This window comes from Cetorhinus maximus, chromosome 3 (genome assembly GCF_964194155.1).
Source record: "Cetorhinus maximus chromosome 3, sCetMax3.hap1.1, whole genome shotgun sequence".
Classification (NCBI taxonomy): domain Eukaryota; kingdom Metazoa; phylum Chordata; class Chondrichthyes; order Lamniformes; family Cetorhinidae; genus Cetorhinus; species Cetorhinus maximus.
Genome location: NC_135881.1, coordinates 40,132,192 through 40,152,363, shown reverse-complemented (window position 1 = coordinate 40,152,363; position 20,172 = coordinate 40,132,192). Strand labels below are relative to the sequence as shown.

Genomic DNA, 20,172 nt, shown 5'->3' with positions numbered 1-20,172 from the left:
CGTGGAGCCAGGCGCCTCAGTCGCTCTCTTCTCTATCGTCTTTGCTCTCTGTAAGAAATGAGGCATACAGCTAGTTTACTAGGCTCCATGGTCCTGATGGACTCCTCCTGCAGGATGAAAGAGAGAGACACATGGGTTAGCATGGATGTACTAAGAACCTGTTCTGGTCAAGTCTAAAGGCCCCTTAGCACATCCCGGAGAGTGTTGGCCACCGCTTGGATGGCCAGAGATTAGTGCGCTGTGTGGCTGCCCGAAACCCCATCCACCTCCGCCCCACTGCACCTGACCGATTGGTGGCAGCTTTGCCCACTGGACTGCATGCTGTGCTCTCAGCTCAGGCACAGGCATTCTCCTAACCTGCGCTGCAAGGCTGCACTGTTAGCTTGAACCATGGGGGAGACTGGTCCAAACTGGGATGATGACATTGCAAGGGGCTGTGAGCATCTCCACCAGTGACTGCTCCATAGCCAACTTTCGCAAGGAGATTGTACAATGTGCCCAGTCATTCAACTGTTCTGCAGTCCGCTAAAATGCTTATTTACTTTGCAGTCTGTGCCCGAGGGGTGAAAAGCTCTGGAGCGTTTGGTGGCACTTTGTTGCCTCTGCGTTGCTTGAGTGGGCAGAGAAGACACAGGCCTGACTCCAAATTATCAATGTGACTGTGGCTGAACTGCCTCAGCTGCAGAGGAATGGTCACTTTATACAAGGTTTCCCTAATGCGTGGCTGCCTCCCTCAACCACATCACCGCCCCCACCCCACCACGTGCTTGTGAGCTACCTTCTACCCCAGGGCAGCCCTCCCCCCCACCGTGCTCCTCAACCTCCGTAATGTTGCTGTGTACTCACTTCCAAGTTCCCATCAAAGTGCAGCCCACCAAGTGCACGCCCTTTATATGCTGTTGTGAAACACGTTGGCATCGGAGGATGATCCAGCGGGGGTGGGGGTGAGGGGTGGGGGGAAGGTTACGATTCCGGTGTCCTCGGCTTATAATGATATGTAGGTATATTACACTGAGGTTCCTGATGTCCGACAGCCGGAAACGTGGCTTGCCATCAGTGGGCGGAGCAGACGATTGCAAACTGGTTTTACGATGCGGTGAAACCAATTTTTGGCCTCTCACCACCGAACACGCCCAACGCCAGCGGGCATGGACAATTCCGCCCAGCATTTCCAATCTGACCAACTCCATACTTGAGATGAGCGAGTTCCCCTTCGTTAGGTCTGGCTTCCTATCCAGGCATAGCTGGCTGACATTCCACTATAGCATTTTGTCCTAATCTCTCCAAGTCCCCAATGATAGGCGATTTACCATTAGCTCTGCCAGTAAAACTTGCCACCCACTTCTACCCCTTCTAATGTGGTATTAGAGAAAGTGGAGGTTATTTTGGAGAAGGGGGTGAAAACAAGCACTAAATGGGTGCTATGCTAATAAGGCCTCTCTCTCTCTGCAGGTACCATGCCCTAAAAGGGTGTTTGCAACCATGGACTTCTATGTTAATCTTGCCCTGGAAGGCTTGGATCTAGTTTTAGTCTGCAATATTGCAGTTCATTGACAACCATGCGTTAAATGTGCCTGGAGGTGCTAAAATGATTACTGCGTGTTTCGTACTCAAGTGCTGATTAGAAGCAATTTTCCTGGAGTATGTGTAGCCTCCATGCATCTGCTTCCACTGAAATTGTGGAGAATACCAGCTGCCACACAACAGAACGTTTCACGATGGCTCAGGGATCGAGTGCAAATGCACATATCCTCTCAGATGTTGCATGGAGGTGGTATTGCAGGAGGTCCAGAAGAGGAGGGATGTCTTGTACCTGCAGTGGGGAAGCAGCTCACCCCACTGCACCCCACCCCATCCCTCTCTCTTGCAGCTGCTGATGTTGCTCTGCCTGGTCTCATGTCCTCTTCCCGTTCCTTTCCAGCCCAAGGGAGACCGCAAGCAAGATTCCCATGATGAAGCACACTCTTTGTCCTGGTAATTCCAACAATAATGTAGAGTAGCAGGGTACGTGCTCTTTTTAGGTGAAGTCCTCAGGGAATTTCCGGGAACAATGTTGATTGAAGGTTGGTGATGTCTTCACAAAACGACCCAGAAACTCTCCCGGTGTGTCTCAATAGTCCTCTTCAAACACATTGTCGTCAGTCGATCTTCAACAGCAAGTGAACAATAAAAGCTGAACTAAAAACAGAAAATGCTAGAAATACTCAGCAGATCAGGCATCATCTGTGGACAGAGAAACAGCTTTGTTTCAAGTCAATGATCAGAACTGGGAAATGTTAGAGATGTAGCAAGTTTTAAATAAGTACGATGCAGCGATAGGGAGGAAAGAACAAAAGGGAAGGTCTATGATGAGGGGGAAGACAAGTGATTAAATGACAAAAAGGATGTTGGTGCAAGGAAAAAAAGGAATGGCAGAAATAAAAGATGAGTCCACAGGAGATGTAAATGGCAATAGCAGAACCGTTACTAACAGCTGCTGTCCGAAAAATTTTGGGCAGTGGTTATGGCGTGAAATTGTTGAACTCAGTGTTAAGTCTGGAAAGTAGCAAAGCGCACAACTGAAAGATGAGGTATGGTTCCTCGAACTTACATTGAGCTTCACTGGAACATTGTAGGAGACTGAGGATGGAGAGGGCAGAGTGGGAGTGGGGCAGAGATTTAAAATGGCAGACAACTGGAAGCTTGAGGTTGTGCTTGTGGACTGAATGGAGGTGTTACACAAAGTGATTCACTCAATCTGTGTCTGGTCATCCATCAACACCTCCACCCTTACCAGGACAGCCTGAGGACTCTCCACTTCACCCCTGAACAGAGGCCCTGACAGTCCCCATCCACATCCACCAACATCCACCTGGCTGAACTTGTCCTCACATTGAACAACTTCTCCTTTGACTCCATTCACTTTCTTCAAATAAAAGGTGGTGCTATGGCAACCCATGTGGGTCCTAGATATATGACTGCCTTTTCAGGGGCTATGTGGAACATTGTTTTACCAGTCCTTCTCAAGTCCCCTCCCACACCTCTTTCTCCAATATATTAATGATTGTATTGGTGTCATTTCACCCTGAACTGGAAAATTTCATCAACTTTGCTTCCAATTTCCATCCTTCCCTTGCCTTCACCTGGACCATCTCCAAATTTCCCTTTCCTTCCTTGACTACTAGGTTGCTGGACCTTGGGATAGGCTATCATCCAGAAGAACACAAAAAATAGGAGCATGAGTGGAGCATATGACCCATCGAGCCTGCTCCGCTTTTAATATGATCATGGCTGATATTGAGCTTCAGCTCCATTTTCCGCATGCTCCACATATCTCTTAATTCCCTGAGAGACCAAAAATCTGTCTATCCCAGTCTTAAATTTATTTAATGACAGATCATCCACAATCCTCTGGGTGGGAATGCCAAATACTCACAACCCTTTGAGTGAAGTAATTTCTCCTCAACTCAGTCCTAAATTATTGGCCCCCTATCCTGAGACTATGCCCCTATGTTTTAGATTGCTCGACCAATGGAAACAATCTCCCATCATCTACTCTATCCAGCCCCTTCAGAATTTTGAAGGTTTCAATGAGATCGCCTCTCATTCTTCTAAACTCCAGAGAACGTGAACCCAATTTACTTGGCCTCTCATCATAGTACAACACCCTCATTCCAGGGACCAATTTAGTGAACCTTTGCTGTGCCGCCTCCAATGAAAGTATATCCTTTCCTAAATGTGGAGACCAAAACTGCACACAGTATTCCAGATGTGGTCTCACTAAGACCCTGTACAATCGCAGCAACACTTCTGTATTCTTGAACTCCAATCCCCTTGCAATAAAAGCCAACATGCCACTTGCCTTTCTAACTGCTTGCTGCACCTACATGCTAATTTTCTGCATTCCTTGTACAAGCACACCCAAGTGTCTTTAGACATCAACGCTTACAAGTTTCACACCTTTTAAAACATGCTGCTTTCCCATTCTTATGAACAAAGTGAATAACTTCACACTCCTTTATATTATACTCCATCTGCCATCTTGTTGCCCACTCACTTAACCTGTCTATAACTCTTTGCAGCCTCTCTGTGCACGCCCCACACTTACTTTTCCACCCAACTTGGTATCATTAGCAAACTTTGATACATTACTCTCTTCCTCTTCATCAAAGTCATTAATATAGATTTTAAGTAGCTGAAGCCCCAACACTGGTCCTTGCGGCACTCCACAATTCACTGCCTGTCAGCTTGAAAAGGCCCGATTTATGTTCACACTCTGTTCCCTGTCCGTTAACTAATCTTCTATCCATGCTAATTATATAATAATAGCCCTTAGCTTGCATATTAACCTTTTGTGTGGCACCTTATCAAATGCTTTTTGGAAATCTGGTGAACTACATATACTGGTTCCCCTTTATCTACCCTACTAGTTACATCCTCAAAAAACTAATAAATTTGTTAAACAGAATTACCTTTAGTAAAACCATATTGACTTGTTCTAATCATTATGTGCTTTTTTAAGTGCATTGTTAAGACTTCCTTAATAATAGATTCCAGCATTCTCCCAACAACTGATGTTAGGCAAATTGGTCTATAGTTCACTGTTTTCTCTCTACCTTCTTGAAAAGTGGTGTAACATGTGTCAACTCCAATCTAATGGGACTATTCTTGAATCTAAGGAATTTTGGAAAATCATAGCCAGCACATCCACTATCTCTGTAGCTATCTATTTTGGAACCCCACGCTGTAGGCCATCAGGTCCCGGCAATTTGTTGGATTTTAGTTCCTTAAGTTTCGACAATACTTTTTCTCTGCTGATATTAATTTCCTCACTCTTTTTGGCCCCTAAGTTACTGTGTATTTCTGGTGTGGAACTTGTGTTTTCCACTGTGAAGACAGTCACAAAAAATGTTTGTTTAATGCTTTTGCTATTTCCTCATTCCCCATGATAATTTATCCTGCCTCTGCATCTAAGGGGCCAACATTTACTTTAGCTGCTCTCTTCCTTTTTATATACTTATATAAGCTCTTACAATCTGTTTTTATATTTGAGGCTAGTTTACTCTCATATTCTATATTTTCCCTTTTTATCAATTTTTTGGTGGTCCTTTGCTGGTTTCTAAAACATTCCCAATCCTCAGACTTTGCGACATTGCAAGCTACCTCTCTTAAACCTTAGTTTCAAATTTTAAAAATCTAAAACCTTAACTTCTTGAGTGAGTCATGGATGGCTTTTTCTTACTGGGTTTTTGTTTTTCAGTGGAATGTATTTTTGTAGAAGATTTTGAATTGTTTCCTTAAATTATTCCCACTGTTCATTTACCTCCGTATCTTTTAGTCTATTTACCCAATTAACCTTAGCCAGTCCTCCCCTCATACCTATGTAATTGGCTTTGTTTAAACTTAATATTCTTGTTTGTGATTGGAGTATGTCACTTTCAAATTTAGCAAGGAATTCGAGGGTATAATGATCACTGTTTCCCAGTGGATCTTTAACTATGACATTCCCAATTAACTCTGCTTCAGTACACAATACCAGATCTAAGAAAGCTTTATCCCTAGTCGGTTCTACAATGTGTTGCTCCAAATAACTGTCACAAAAAAATTCTACAAACTCATCTTCTAGACCACTCTGGTCAATTTGATTGCCCCAGTCTATATGAAGACTAAAGTCCCCCACAATTCATACATTGCCTTTGTTACAATTTCCAATAATTTCTTGATTATTACTCTGTTCAATGGTACAACTTATTTTTATTCATTCATGGGATGTGGGATTCACTAGCTGGGCCAGCATTTATTGCCCATCCGTAATTGCCCTTGAGAATGTATAGTGAGCTGCCTTCTTGAACCGCTGCAGTCCATGTGGTGTAGATACACCCACAGTGCTGTTAAGGAGGGAGTTCCAGGATTTTGACCCAGCGACGGTGAAGGTGATATATTACCAAGTCAGGATGGTTTGGAGGGGAACTTCCAGTTGGTAGTGTTCCCATGTGTCTGCTGCCCTTGTCCTTCTAGATGGTAGTGGTTGTGGGCTTAGAAGGTGCAGTCTAAGGAGCCTCGGTGAGTTCTTGCAATGCCTCCTATAGATGGTACACACTGCTGCCGCTGTGTGTTGGTGGTGGAAGGAGTGAATGTTTGCGGATGGGGTGGCAATCAAGAGGGCTGCTTTGTCCTGGATGGTGTCAAGCTTCTTTAGTGTTGTTGGAGCTGCATTCATTTAAGCAAGTGGAGAATATTCCATCACACTTCTGACTTGTACCTTGTAAATTGTGGACAGGCTTTGGGGTGTCAGGAGGTGAGTTACTCGCAGCAGGATTCCTAGCCTCTGATTTGCTCTTGTAGCCGCAGTATTTATATAGCTAGTTCAGTTCAGGTTTTGGCCAATGGTAACCCCAGGATGTTGATAGTGGGGGAATTCAGCAATGGTAATGCCATTGAAGGTGATGGTTTGGTTTTCTCTTGTTGGAGATGGTCATTGAGATCATAACCACTGCACCCAATTTTCTAGAGCGACGCTGTTGGTAATGATTCCGCTGATGCTATTTACATCTCCTTTAGACCCATCTTTTGTTTCTTTAGTGTTACATTACTTTTACCTTGCACCATCATTCCTTTTGCCCTTTAATCTCTTCTGTCTTCCATCCTATTATACGCCTTCATATCTTTCCTCCCCTCCTTCCTAGACCTGCTTCTGTACTTGCTTAAAAACCTCTTAAATCTCAAACTTTTTCCAGTTTCGAAGAAAGATCATTGCTCGAAATGTCAACTTTGCGTAGATGCTGCCTGACCCGCTGAGTATTTCCAGTATTTTCTGTTTCAATTTCCAGTGGATTCTGGATTTAAGTTATGCCCGAGATGCTCAGCAATGACATCTTTAATCCTGTTCAGCTGGTCGCTATTACGAAAGGTCGTTAACTGCAGCTCTGGCCACCAAAATATCATGCAGTCTCTTTAGCAGGCAATTTCATTGTCAGCCATAGGCTGAGTCTTAATGACCCTCTGGGCAGACACTCCTAGCACTCGCTTCAACTCCTTTATCAAGATGGTGTCTTTCACTAAAGGTGGGCTAAACTGGTGTTTCAGCTCAAGACTCCATGACCACCTTGGCCACCTAGGAGTTTCCAGCACTTTTACTATCAGGAGAAAATCACTCCTGAACACCTCCTGATGTTCTCAAAATTAGCTGGGGCGATCCTGGCTTAATGGGTCTGGGATGAGACAATTCACCTTCATTGTCACTGTTTGATACAGGCAATGCATTGTGACGTTCTGCAAACTCTTTTTTTCTTGCTTTAATACACAACCTTGTTGCTTGTAGCCTGAATTGTACCTAGGACACTCCAGCTAGTTAGTAACAGCTGCTCAGAAAGTTAGCACTTGCACACTTTTCAGCAATTTAATCCAAACTCATTTTAAACAGGACAAATGAGCTCAGTGATTGCTGTCTGTAAGGTCAGTTGTTACTGTGATCAGCTAGGAGCTTCCTTTAAGGTTAAGCAAGCTGAGGTAGGAAACGCACAGTGGCTATGAAATTACTGGCCTGCTCTGACAGTGGGAGTGTGGTGGAGCTGGCTTAAGTTGGGCTAAGTGAAGAAGTCATGAGCCCATTCTTGTGGCAGTGAGACCGGCAGCACAATCCTCCAGGAGACAATCTCCTCATTGGCCGTCTCTGTGTTTGCTGCCTTATTAAGGACGTTGGGAGGGGTGGGGGGTGTTCGTGATGCTTCAGGTTCAATTAGGGGGCCAGCATCTCTGGACCAAATTTATAAAGAAAATCATGTCATATTGCTCACAAAAGTTAACTTATCAAACTTGAGTGAAATCAAGTGATGGTGCTTTTTCATCACGACTGCCTGGTGTTCCTGCACTGCCTGGCCAGACTGCAGCTTCTGGGTACCTGAAAGGGAAAAGGACAAGAGTAAGGTAAAAGAGGAGGGGGAGAAAGTAAGAGTTGCATCCTGATACCCCCCCCTCCTCCCCCTCCCTCCCCTCCCTCCCCTCCTCCCTCCCTGTGAAAGTTTGAATCCAGTCTGGCTTATGGCAGCGCCAATACCCTCTGTGAGAATGCTCCTGCCATGGAGATGCATTGGAGGCCCTAATAGTCTCTCGATTGCAGGAGGATGATGACAACATGGAGCGAGGACACTCTATAGACCTTCACTTCGCCTCTGAAAATGTCTGACTCCTGTCTGGCCGAGGGCAGCTCGCTTACGCTCCATGATCAGGGCCATCTCAGAGACGCAGCCATGAAACTTTAGATGCACCTGATGCTGGGTCCACCTTCAGCACCTCAGCCCTTCAGGAGCTGGAGCACAGCATCACAGGTCACAGATGCTGGTGTGATGGGGGCCAGCCCCACCTTAAAGCTGCTGAGAGCACACAGACAGAATGCGAGAACTCTGTGGCGCCTGCCCACTACACTCTGGCAGCAATGACCAGCACCGCCGAGGTGCAGACATCAATAGTATTTCCAGGGAGTGTGAGGCTGGACCATCACTGTGGTCTGAAGGCTGCACAGAGCACAGGGAAGAGGCCCTGGAGTGAGACACCTGCCTATATCTTGTGCAGAAAGGTTTCACATCTGAGTGACAAGAACACTGCTCATCAGAACAAGGAGCCATAGGCAGGGAGGCATTCTTAGGGGTTTATTGACAACAGTGAACAGTATGTACAAGTGATAAGCACCCGTGGCCAGGCTGTGCAACTACTTTTACCTAACTTTCCTAACCCTGCCACTACGTCTTGGTGCACCCTGGCCATCTAGAGCAGAGGTGGAGGCAGCCTGCTGACTGTGACACCCTGTCTGTGATGACTTTGGCGGGCATACTCTAGAGGGCCGAGACCTGGAGGACCCTGGCCTGCTTTCGGGGACCTGCTGTGTGGCAGTGGCACCTTCCTCGGCCTGTGGAACTGGAGCTGTGGAGGTCACAGGAAGAGGGGATTCGGATGGGCCGGTCACTCCCAAAGTCACCTGGGTGGATGGCCCCGGAGCGTGCACCTGCTGATCCTCCTCCCTATGGGCGCCCGAGGGCCCCTTGCTGACTCCATGAGTGGAAGGGGTAGCTGGAGTGAGATCGAGCTTCCCAGCACCCCTCTCGCGTACACACTGTTGGAGGCCAACTATGGCATCAGCAATGGAGTTAAGCCGGTGCAGCAGTGCAGGAGCGACGTCCTGGACCAAGGTCTCCATGGTGGCCGCCATCCTGCCAGTGTTAACCTCGGTGCGTTGCAAAATCGGCGCTATCACCTCAGCCTGAAGGCGGATGGACTCCTCCATCGTGCCTTGCAATCTGAGGACATCCCTTCCTGATGTTCCCGAGCTTGCCTTTGCAGCTCCAGCATCTGTGACATGACCGAGTCCAGAGGCTCGTCACCTGACTCGGACTCAGCAGTTTCTGGCCTCCAGCAATCCTCCGAGTGCCGGGGACCTGGGAAGTCCCTGCCTCCACCTGCTGTGGATCAGACAGTACGACGTGCTCATCAGACTGTGAACCGGGGCTACTCTAAAGCTAGATCCCACCGAGGTGTGTGTCTCTGCGCTGGTGGAGGGTATGGGTGAGCGCAGTGATGGGACATCAATGAAAGTGCCTTCAGATTCCTCTCAGAGGTTTCTTCGGAGCTTGATTGGAAGCCTTGGGTCATGGACTCTGTTGGTTGTTTGGTAGATGTGCCTGTGAAAGCAAGGAGAGATAATTAGTTCATAGCAATGGCCTGTGAAAGAGGACACATCGCTCATGGCATGTTTGTCTGATGGATGTTGTACTGCTGGATCCTCACTTGGTAGAGCAGCACCAACCTTACCGTCAGCACAGGACCAGTCCCGGTCATCGAAAACCAGTTGGATGGCTCTGTTTTCGAATTCTCTCAGAACCTTGATCTCCGGCATCACTCCACCTGTCTGCGGCCTTTCCCTCCTGTTGTGTGCCAGTTTGTCCTGCATGGATAGAGATAGGGAAAGTGTATTAGGATGCTTGCTGTGCCAGATGATAAGTATGCCTGGCCTGTGTGGGTGGTGAGTGGTCCCATGGATGGGATGAGGACAATGACGGTGTGTGTGAGGGAGTGAATGGTGATGTCCCTTGCACTGGCAGTGAGTGAGGGCCCTGTGGATGTGTGATGGGTTCGTGAGTGTGTGAGTTGAGAGTGATGAAAAGAGTGACTTATCCTGGTGGAATGGAGGAGGTCATTCACCCTTTTGTGGCACTGGGTGGCTGTCCTCCTCTGTGGGGCATTTGCGCTGACCACCACTGCCACCGCCTCCCAAGCCGGGTTGGTGATTTTGCTGCCCATCCTGCGGCCAGAGCGGGGGTAGAGCACAACCCGGTGGGCCTCCACGGCATCCAGCAGTCGCTCAAGGGACCTGTCCTTGATGCAGGGGTCTGCAGCCTTTTTCCCTTTGCTAGCCATGTCTCCCGAGCAGCGGTCGTGAGTTGGCGGCGATGAGCACTTTGCTGGTGGCTGCCTTTTAAAGATGGTGGCTGGTGTGATGCAACAGCGGGGTGATGGCGGGCGGGCGGGCATATGAGAGCCTGCTCGCCATGCAAAGGGTGTGTTTTGCTGGAGTGAATAAATAATGAGGTGGTTTCGGGACGATACGGCATGAAAACCCGCCATTTTCGTCAGTGGGTAGGACTCCATTTTACCCGCCTGCTACCGCACTTAGTGCAATTCAAGGAAAATTCTGCTCAATAAGTAAACATGGTTGAAGCTTTAGAAAGTGGTGATGAGAATTTGCATTTTTAGATAAATCAGGGTAGTTTGAATTTTAAAGAGATGGTAGAATGTTACACCTAGCCAGAGAAGCTAGGCCAAGCAGTGTGTTTATTTTTCCCAAAGGTTACCAATAATGTTAGCACCTAGAAAAAATTTATATTATGAGAAAGGCAAAGTTCCAAAAACATATGAGGACAATGGAATTTGCATTAAAGGGAGAAATATGTATAAAGGATTGAGTCTATGTGTCAGGGAAGGCATTGTAAGATCTACCAGAAGTGTGAAAAGCCTACAATGTTTGCACATTAAGCAGCTGTCTACAGAAACCGAAGCTGGGAAAAGCCACTTTGAATTCTACTGTCCTGGGTCTTGTGGTGATTTGCCTGGATCCGTTTAAATCTACTTTTTTTTAACCGTTGCCTTAATGGGAGTATAACTGGGAGCTAGATTAATTAGGGGATTTAGGAGTTATTATAGTAGTAATTTTTAGACCTATGTATGTGCTTGAAATCTTTTCTTTTGTTAATAAATGTTTAATTTAGTTTTCTAAAAAAATCTCTGAAGTCTGGGTTGGCTTATTACTATTGGGCTGTAATTTTTTGCTCGACATGCTCGAGTGTAAAATGATGCGTGATGATGTCAGGTGAGCGTCCTGATGTCATCGCGCACTTGCGTGATATTGCGGTCGGCGGGCGCGCACGGGAGTCGGCAGCACGCCCACCAACAAGCGACCTATTAAGACCTTTAATTAACTAATTGATTGGAATTTTTCACAGCTCATCCAACCGTTCGGTCGGCGGGCGGGCATAAAGGCCAAGCGGCCTTTGCCGTTTTGACGAAACCTCATCGACTGCCTCCTGCAGAGTTTGTGGAAATATTGGGTTGTTGAAAGAGTTTAGAACAATGGTTAGGTCTGCAAGGAGTGCTGCTGGACAAAGGGAAGCCTTGAGTTGCCACTGAAAGACCTCTAAGTACACAACTTGCTCCCAGTCATGGGGACTATTGCCGCAGTTCCCGGTGGACTGCAGTGTCAGGGGGAGTGGAGCAGGGACAGGAAAAAAGACGAGCTACTAGCAGAGGGAGAAGCAGGAGGGCTGTCAGTAGGAGGCCTTACCCACCTAGTGTCTTTGGAAACCTTTCTCCTACCTGCATCTCAGCCAGGAGCAGGTTGTTGGACCAGGGAGGTGATCAAAGAATTGCACCACCGAGGCCATGGAATTCTCCGCTCCGCTTTAGGAACTAGTTACAGCAGAGTGCATCTTTTCAAGGAAAATTACATAAATGTTTGAGTCAGAGGAAGGTGCATGGCTATAGGGAGAGAGCTTTATCATGCGATTAGTTTTGGATTGCTGTCATTAAAAACTGGCACAGACAGGATGGGCAGAATGGCCTCCTTCTGTGCTATTAAATTCTTTGCTTCTCAAAGAAATTTCCTATGAGCTTTACTGCTGTTGAAGCACATGAACTTACAAGTTTGTCCTTTGTTATAGGAATTCTTGAGGAAGGGAGAATTAACATGGTCACGCTGTGATAATATAAAATCTTTAAAAAAGAGAGGATGTGGAATGGAAGATATTGAAAATCCCAAAGGTTCCTTGAGAGTAGAAAGCGATAGAAATCTGACTGACTTTGCAAGCGGGAAGAAGATAAATCTGGAAGACCTCACACAAATTCGACCACAGAAAATTACTTTGAAATTGCGATCAGGTACATCAAATTATAATAGAGCGTGGAAAAAGGTTCCAATTAAATTAAACTAATCAAAAACTGTTGTCTGTTACTGAACGGTCATCATTATCTATTCAAAATCAACTGTTCTGCTCCTTATATATACAAACAGCCATTTTCTTTAAAGAAAGCAGTTAAGTATGTTTCTGGCGATGAATTCTACTCAAGGGGTTAATCCTTTTCTTTCATTATAGACACTGATTTCTAGCATTTTGTTTTTCTTCCAGATTCCAATATTTCTTGTAAATCTGCTGCTATGTAATGGATCACAAAATTCATCAGGCTTTCCACCAGTCTTCTGCTGTAATTCTGGTGGAAGGCACATGGAATCCAATTGGATAAGAAAGGGATATCAGCTGTCATTTTTGGGTGGGATTTTCCATTTGCCTTTATGAGGCAAGTGATGAGCCTTATTTGGGCTCAGCGGTGAGAAGCTGGTATGGCCAATAAGGTGAGGCAAACTCCACAAGGGCTTATGTGAATGACCCTTGGACCCCAAGGATAGGAAGAATTGCTGCATAATTCTGAAGTGCAGAGGGATCTAGGTGTTCTAGTACATGAGTCACAATAAGTTAGTATGCAGATACAGCAAGTGATTAAAAAGGCTAATGGAATGCTATCCTTTATTATGAAAGGGATTGAATATAAAAGTAAGAATGTTATGCTTCAGTTATACAGGGCATTGGTGAGACCACACCTCGAATATTGTGTGCAGCTTTGGTCTCCTTATTTAATGAAGGATATAAATGCATTGGAGGCAGTTCAGAGGAGATTTACTAGATTGTTACCTGGAATGAGTGGATTATCTTATGAGGAAAGGTTGGACAGACTGGGCTTGTTTCCACTGGAGTTTAGAAGAGTGAGGAGTGATTTGATTGAAGTATACAAGATCCTGAACGGCCTTGACAAGGCAGATGTCGAAAGCATGTTTCCCCTTGTGGGTGAGCCCAGAACTAGGGGGCACTGTTTTAAAATTAGGGGATGCCCTTTTAGGACAGAGATGAGGAGAATTTTTTTCTCTCAGAGGGTTGTGCGACTTTGGAACTCTCTGCCTCAGAAGGTGGTGGAGGCGGAGTCATTGAATACTTTTAAGGCAGAAGTAGATAGATTCTTGTTAGTCAAGGGAATCAAAGGTTATCGGGGGTAGATGGGAATGTGGAAATCGAAACACAAGAAGATCAGCCGTGATCTTATTGAATGGCGGAGCAGGCTCGAGGGGCCACATGGTCTACTCCTGTTCCTATTTCTTATGTTCTTATGTAATTATAAGGGACAGGATTGGAGGGGGTGGGGTGCTGGTTGAGAAGTCTGGGCACATGGGTCAGGTGGATACCAAATAATGTTCCCATCTGTTCCATGCAAATAAGGTGCCCTCTGAAAGATGTTAAAAATATCTAGTGGAGTTAATACTGGACAGTATCATAGAGGGTGATCACATTTTCTGTGATTATAACCTTTAGAATTTCTGAGATGCGAACTTGGCCAGTTGTTTAAATTGCTTTGTAGATCTAATTGCGTGGCCTTTATATCATTACCAAGTTAATTCAAAGAATTGTAAAGCTGCCTCCATGAAGTGCGATGCCCCACTTTTATTTAAAATATGTCTTCAACAGTTCCTACCTTTTTATGAAGCCCACATCTGCCCATGAATCAAATATCACCTCTGTCTCTGGGAAGCTGTTGTGGTACTTTTCTTCACTCTCTCCCAGGAAAGATGAACAAGCTTTAATCTGAGAGGCATTCCTTCACTTACCTCCAGCCTTCAATGCCCCTCCTCAGGAAGTAAGGGGATGAGTGGATCGACAACCTTTTTTGTCTCTTTTTTATCAATACTACCACATCTGCTTCATCTTTTTCTTCATCTGCTACCAATCTGCCATCTTGCACACTGTTTCTCTCTCTACATTCTCCATTTGTTGAAACCAAAATTCAATGTACCTTCTTCTACCCTAGCTCATTGTTTCCTAGGACTTTAAGATTGTGACACTCTTTATCTGTCTAAGTTTGCCCTTCCTCCTCCTGACCTTGAGGGCATCTCGTAACCACTTCCTGATTTATCTCATCCTATCTCCAATTCCTTTCAGCCACAATTTACATTCAGTGTTATTGGTCACCTCAGTTTCTCAATTTAAAACAATGGAACAATGACAGAGTTAACAAACGAGAGAAATTTTGACACATCTTCCCTATTGGAATCAAAACGTGTCAAGAACTAGAAGCCATTCAGAGACAGATAGCTGGTAAAATAATTCAAATTTAGTAAATTAATCAGAATTATTACTTCATAAAAAGAAAGGAAAGGCTGACAGAAGCTGAGATGGTTGACAATCATTTTTCATGTGGTATGATAACACACTTCTTTGTGGGAAGCTGGTTTGATAGAATTTACTGGGCTCCTCTGATATCTTTCTAAGTTACTGATTACTGAAATGTGGCACAACTTTCTAAAGTCACACTGCTGAAAGCTGACACCAACCCAGTGTTACGATCCCTGTAGAGACTTAAATTTCCAGTGACTGACTGGAAGGATTACATGACAAGAATTAAATTTTAAAGACTTTTACTGTAATAAACAAACTAAAAGCAACATTAATAGTCTAAACACTATTCAGTAGGCAACTTATACTCCAAAATACAGGAAAATAATCCCATTTAATTTTTATAATGACCGAAAATCCCCTTCCATGCTTATACTTTATTCTGTCCCTTCAGTGCATACATCATTCTCCAGGAATTGGTCCAAAGCTATTCTCACTCCCGATGGATTTATTCCTTTTTCCTTTTTGAGCTGGATAACTTCAAATCCTTGAAATAGCTTTCATGGTGAGGGTTAGGCTGGAGATTCCTCCCTCTAGCCAAAGGCCTTGTTTAAATCCCCACGAATTTGGTCTCTCCAATCTTAGCGTGAGCTCCCAGCTCTATGCTGCATAGTGAACAATGGAGACTAGCTGCCTTGATCTCTCTCAGATTCTTGCAGACTGACCTGCCTGTTAGGTTCAGTGATTTCTTAAGAAAACAATTAAGAATCCTACAATGGCCTCCGATGGACTTCTCCCTTCCCAGAGGTCACCTCCGTGGCAATATGAATCAAATAGACCTTGTATACAGGTAGAATTGCTAATTAGCAATCCTTGAGACCCCCCAACTCCATTTTAGCTTAGAATTAAATAGACAGTTTAAAGTATAATCATTTATAAAACCTGACATTCCTAATACTTCCCTGTGAGACTGGCAGACTAACCGTCTGCCCATAGTCAGCACAGATCATAAGATCATAAGAAAAAGGAGCAGGAGTAGACCATTCGGCCCATCTTGACTACCCTGCCATTCGATAAGATCATGGCTAATCTGATTGTGGCCTTAACTCCACTTTCACACCCATCCCCAATAACCCTTGACTTCCTTGTCAATCAAAAATCTGTACAACTCAGCCTTGAATATATTCAATTATCCAGCCTCCACTGCTCTCTGTAGAAGAGTATTCCAAAGGCTAATAACCTTCTGAGAGAATAAATTCCTCCTCATCTCTGTCTTAAATGGGAGACTCCTTATTTACAAACTGCACCTTCTGGGTTCTACATACCCCCAGAAGGGGAAACATCCTAACAGCATCTACCCTGTCAAGCCCCCTCAGAATCTTTTATGTTTCAATAAAAATCATCTCTCATTCTTCTAAACTCCAGTTAGTATAAGCACAAGATACTCAACCTTTCCTCATAAGACAACCCCTTCATCCCAGCCTAGGGAACCTTCCCTGAACTACTTCCAATGCAAGTAAATCCCTCCAAAAATAAGGAGACCAAAACTGAACATAGTACTTTAGGTGAGGCCTCCCCAACAGGCTGTACATTTGTGGGAAGACTTCTCAGCTTTTATATTCCACATCCTTGCAATAAAGGCCAACTTTCCATTTGCTTTCCTAATTACTTGCTGTACCTGCATGCTAACTCTTTCATATAAAAGGACATTGAGATCACAGAATCACAGAATTTTAACGGCACAGAAGGAGGCCATTTGGCATTGTGTCTGCACCGGCTCCCCAAATGAGCATTATGACCTAGTGCCATTGCCCTGCCTTTACCCCGTACCCCTGCACATTGTTTCTATTCAAATAATCTTGAATGCCTCGATTGAACCTGCCTCCACCACACTTGTAGGCAGTGCATTCCAGACCCGAACCAGTTTTTTCTCACGTCACATTTGCTTCTTTTGCAAATCACTTTAAGTCTGTGCCCTCTCATTCTTGATCCTTTTACAAGCAGGAACAGTTTCTCCCTATCCACTCTGTCCAGCCCCCTCATGATTTTGAGTTTCTCTATCAAATCTCCTCTTAGCCTTCTTCTCTCCAAGCAGAACAGTCCCAACCTATCCAATCTAGCCTCATAGCTGAAGTTTCTCATCCCTGGAACCATTCCTGTAAACCTTCTGTGCTATGGCATCCTATAGTCTCTCTCCATTTAAATAACACTCTGCTTTTCTATTCTTCCTGCCTTTGTGTAAACCCTCACAATTTCCTACATTATACTCCATTTACCATTTTTTTGCCCACTCATTTAACTTACCTATAGCCCTTGGCAGACTCTTTGTATCCTCCTCACCACTTGCTTTCCAACCTATCTTTGTATAATCAGCAAATTTGCCTACGATACAGTCAGTCCCTTCATCCAAGTCATTAATATAAATTGTTAATAGTTGAGGCCCCAGCACTCTGCTAGTTACAGTGTGCCGAGTTGAAAATCATCCATTTATCCTGACTCTCTGTTTCCTGTTAGTTAACTAATCCTCTATCCATGCTAATATATCATCCCCAACATCACGAGCCCTTTTCTTGTGCAGTAACCTTTTATCTTTATCGAATGCGTTTTAGAAATCCAAATACACTACATCTACTGGTTTTCCTTTATCTATGCTGCTTGTTACATCCTCAAAGAATTCAAATAAATTTGTCAATCATGATTCCCTTTCACAAAACCATGTTGACTCTTCATAATCCTATTTAGATTTTCTAAATGTCCTGCTATGACCTCCTTAATAATAGATTCTAGCATTTTCCCAATGACAGACATTAGACTAACTGGTCTATAGTTTCCTGCTCTAGATAAGAGTGCTCATAACATGATATACTTTCACATTCAGTTTGAGGATGAGAATTGTGAGTCTGAATCTAGTGTCTTAAACTTAAATAAAGGCAATTATGAGGGTATGAAGACAGAGTTTGCTAAAATGAAATAGGGAAATAGGTTAAAGGGTAAGGAAATAGAGAAACAGTGGTAGAATTTAAGGAGATATTTCCTGATTTTCCGAGTACTTTTCCTCCGGTGATCATGATTGTTTTACCTCCCTCCCTTTTTCCCCTGGTTTTATGCTATGTTTGGGATGCTTGTGGAGACGGATACAAGACACTTCAAAGTCTCTACCATTTCCTTATTTTCCATTATTAATTCCTCAGTCTCACCCTCGAAAGGACCAACGCAGACTTGAGCAACTCTCTTCCTTTTTATATATTTGTAGAACCTTTCACTGGCTGATTTTATATTTCTTGCTAGTTTTCTCTCATACTCCAATTTCTCTCTCTTTACTTTTTTTTAGTCATCCTTTGCTAAAAAAATTCCCAATCTTCTAGCTGGCCTACTAATAATCTTTGCAACATTTTACATCTTTTCTTTCATTTTGATATAATCCATAACTTCTTTAGTTAGCCATGAATGGTCCATCCTTCTTGTAGAGTCAGTTAAGGACATGGTAATAGAGAAATGCTGGAATCCTTGTCCCCTTTCCAACTGTCTGTAATCAGTGAATTCCTGACAGGAAGATGTGTATGTGTTTTTTTTAACTTCTGAATATGTGGATGATTTAAGTCTCAAGGGCTGAATGGCCGACTGCTCCTAAGTCCTATGTTCCTAAGAGACCAGCAGCAAGCATTTCGTGGGTTTAAGCAAAGAAGGATGAAATCTAATGCTACGCCAACCATTCATGCAATCACTCACACAAACACAATCAAGGAAAGTACAGCTGCAGAGAATAATGCACTTTTACAAGTTATGAAAAAAGGAATAGTTCATAATTCGTGTGATTGTCTTGTTTTGGAAGGAGTACGTTGCAGGCCCAGTGGACGGTCTCCTTCACACCTGAATTACAGTTTAGTTGAGTCCAATAGCCAAAGTCATACACCAAAGTTGTTTGCAGGATTTTCTCAAAATCGCAGACTTTCTGTAGGTCACAAAGTCAGTTTCTTGTGGTCTCACTACCAGGGAGTCAGTATGCTGTTTTGGTGTGCCCAGAATGGAACAGGGTTGGAGAACGTACCATGTCACAGCCTTCAGATCTTTTGCAGGCACCAATGATACTGCCTTTGCTATGTCTCTCCTGCAGACAGAAATTGTTATTTAAAGATTCAAAGGACTAATATGGCTGTTCCACCATGTGACTCCTCATAATTGTGCTTTCTTTACCAAATTTGGTGATACTCTTAGATTAATGAGCCAAATCCTGCTTTCCTGTTTCTGGATTATTGTCCCATTGATTTAAGACACCCACCTTGACTGGTTAAAACAATTACTTTCTTGATTTTCAAAAGGACACATTCCATTCCGGAATGATGGTCTTTAAGGATATGTGTAATTAACAGCTTTAGGTCTGGAATACAAGTTTTGTCTATCTTTAAGATATAGCCAGGCTGTGAGTGAGTTCCTTGAATCCATAGACCAGGTCATCTGAACTCCATCTTGGAGCACATTCCCCACTTTAGAAGAAAAAGTCAATTCAAAAGATTCCAGGTTGAATAAAGTTTGTATTTTAAAAGTTCTGAATATGGCATGCCTTTAATGGCATGACAAGTCTTTCTCAACAGAATAGACCTTTGTCGAACATCAGAAAATATCTCCTTAAATTCTGCCATTGCTTCTCTACTGCCTTACACTTTAACCTATTTTCCTATTCCATTTTAGCAAACTCTGTCTCCATACCCTCGTAATTGCCTTTATTTAAGCTTAAGACACTAGATTCAGACTCACAATTCTCATCCTCAAACTGAATGTGAAAGTCTATCATGTTATGAGCACTCATATCTAGAGGATTCTTTACACCGTAATCCTGTTTCATTACACATTGCGATGTCAAAAATAGTCTGTTCCCTGGTTGGTTCCAGAATGTTGTTTTTTATTCATTCACGGGATGTGGGCTTTGCTGGCTGGGCCAGCATTTATTGCCCATCCATAGTTGCCCTTGAGAAGGTGGTGGTGAGCTGCCTTCTTGAGCTGCTGTAGTCCATTTGGTGTAGGTACATCCACAGTGCTGTTAGGAAGGGAGTTCCAGGATTTTGACCCAGCAACAGTGAAGGAACGGCGATATATTTCCAAGTCAGGATGGTGAGTGACTTGAAGGGGAACTTCCAGAAGGTGGTGTTCCCATCTATCTGCTGCCCTTGTCCTTCTAGGAGGTAGTGGTTGTGGGTTTGGAGGTGCTGCCAAAAGAGCCTTGGTGAATTCCAGTAGTGCATCTTGTAGATGGACGCACTGCTGCTTCTGTGTGTTGGTGGTGGAGGGAGTGAATGTTTGTGGAAATGGTGCCACTCAAGCGGGCTGTTTTGTCCTGGATGGTGTCAAGCTTCTTGAGTGTTGTTGGAGCTGCACTCATCCAGGCAAGTGGAGAGTATTCCATCACACGCCTGGCTTGTGGCTTATAGATGGCGGACAGGTTTTGAGGAGTCAGGAGGTGAGTTACTCATCACATGATTCCTAACCTCTGACC

General features: G+C 44.2%; 1 protein-coding gene across 4 annotated transcripts in view; it reads left to right on the top strand.

Moving 5' to 3' along the window:
* Window positions 1-20,172, top strand: part of LOC144677551 (integrin beta-1-like) — a 148,059-nt gene that overhangs the window by 33,248 nt on the left and 94,639 nt on the right. For all 4 annotated transcript variants that reach the window (XM_078537622.1, XM_078537628.1, XM_078537619.1 and 1 more), the window contains one exon: window positions 12,186-12,402. In XM_078537622.1, the coding sequence (XP_078393748.1) occupies window positions 12,186-12,402 (217 nt within the window). The remainder of the gene's footprint in view (window positions 1-12,185; window positions 12,403-20,172) is intronic.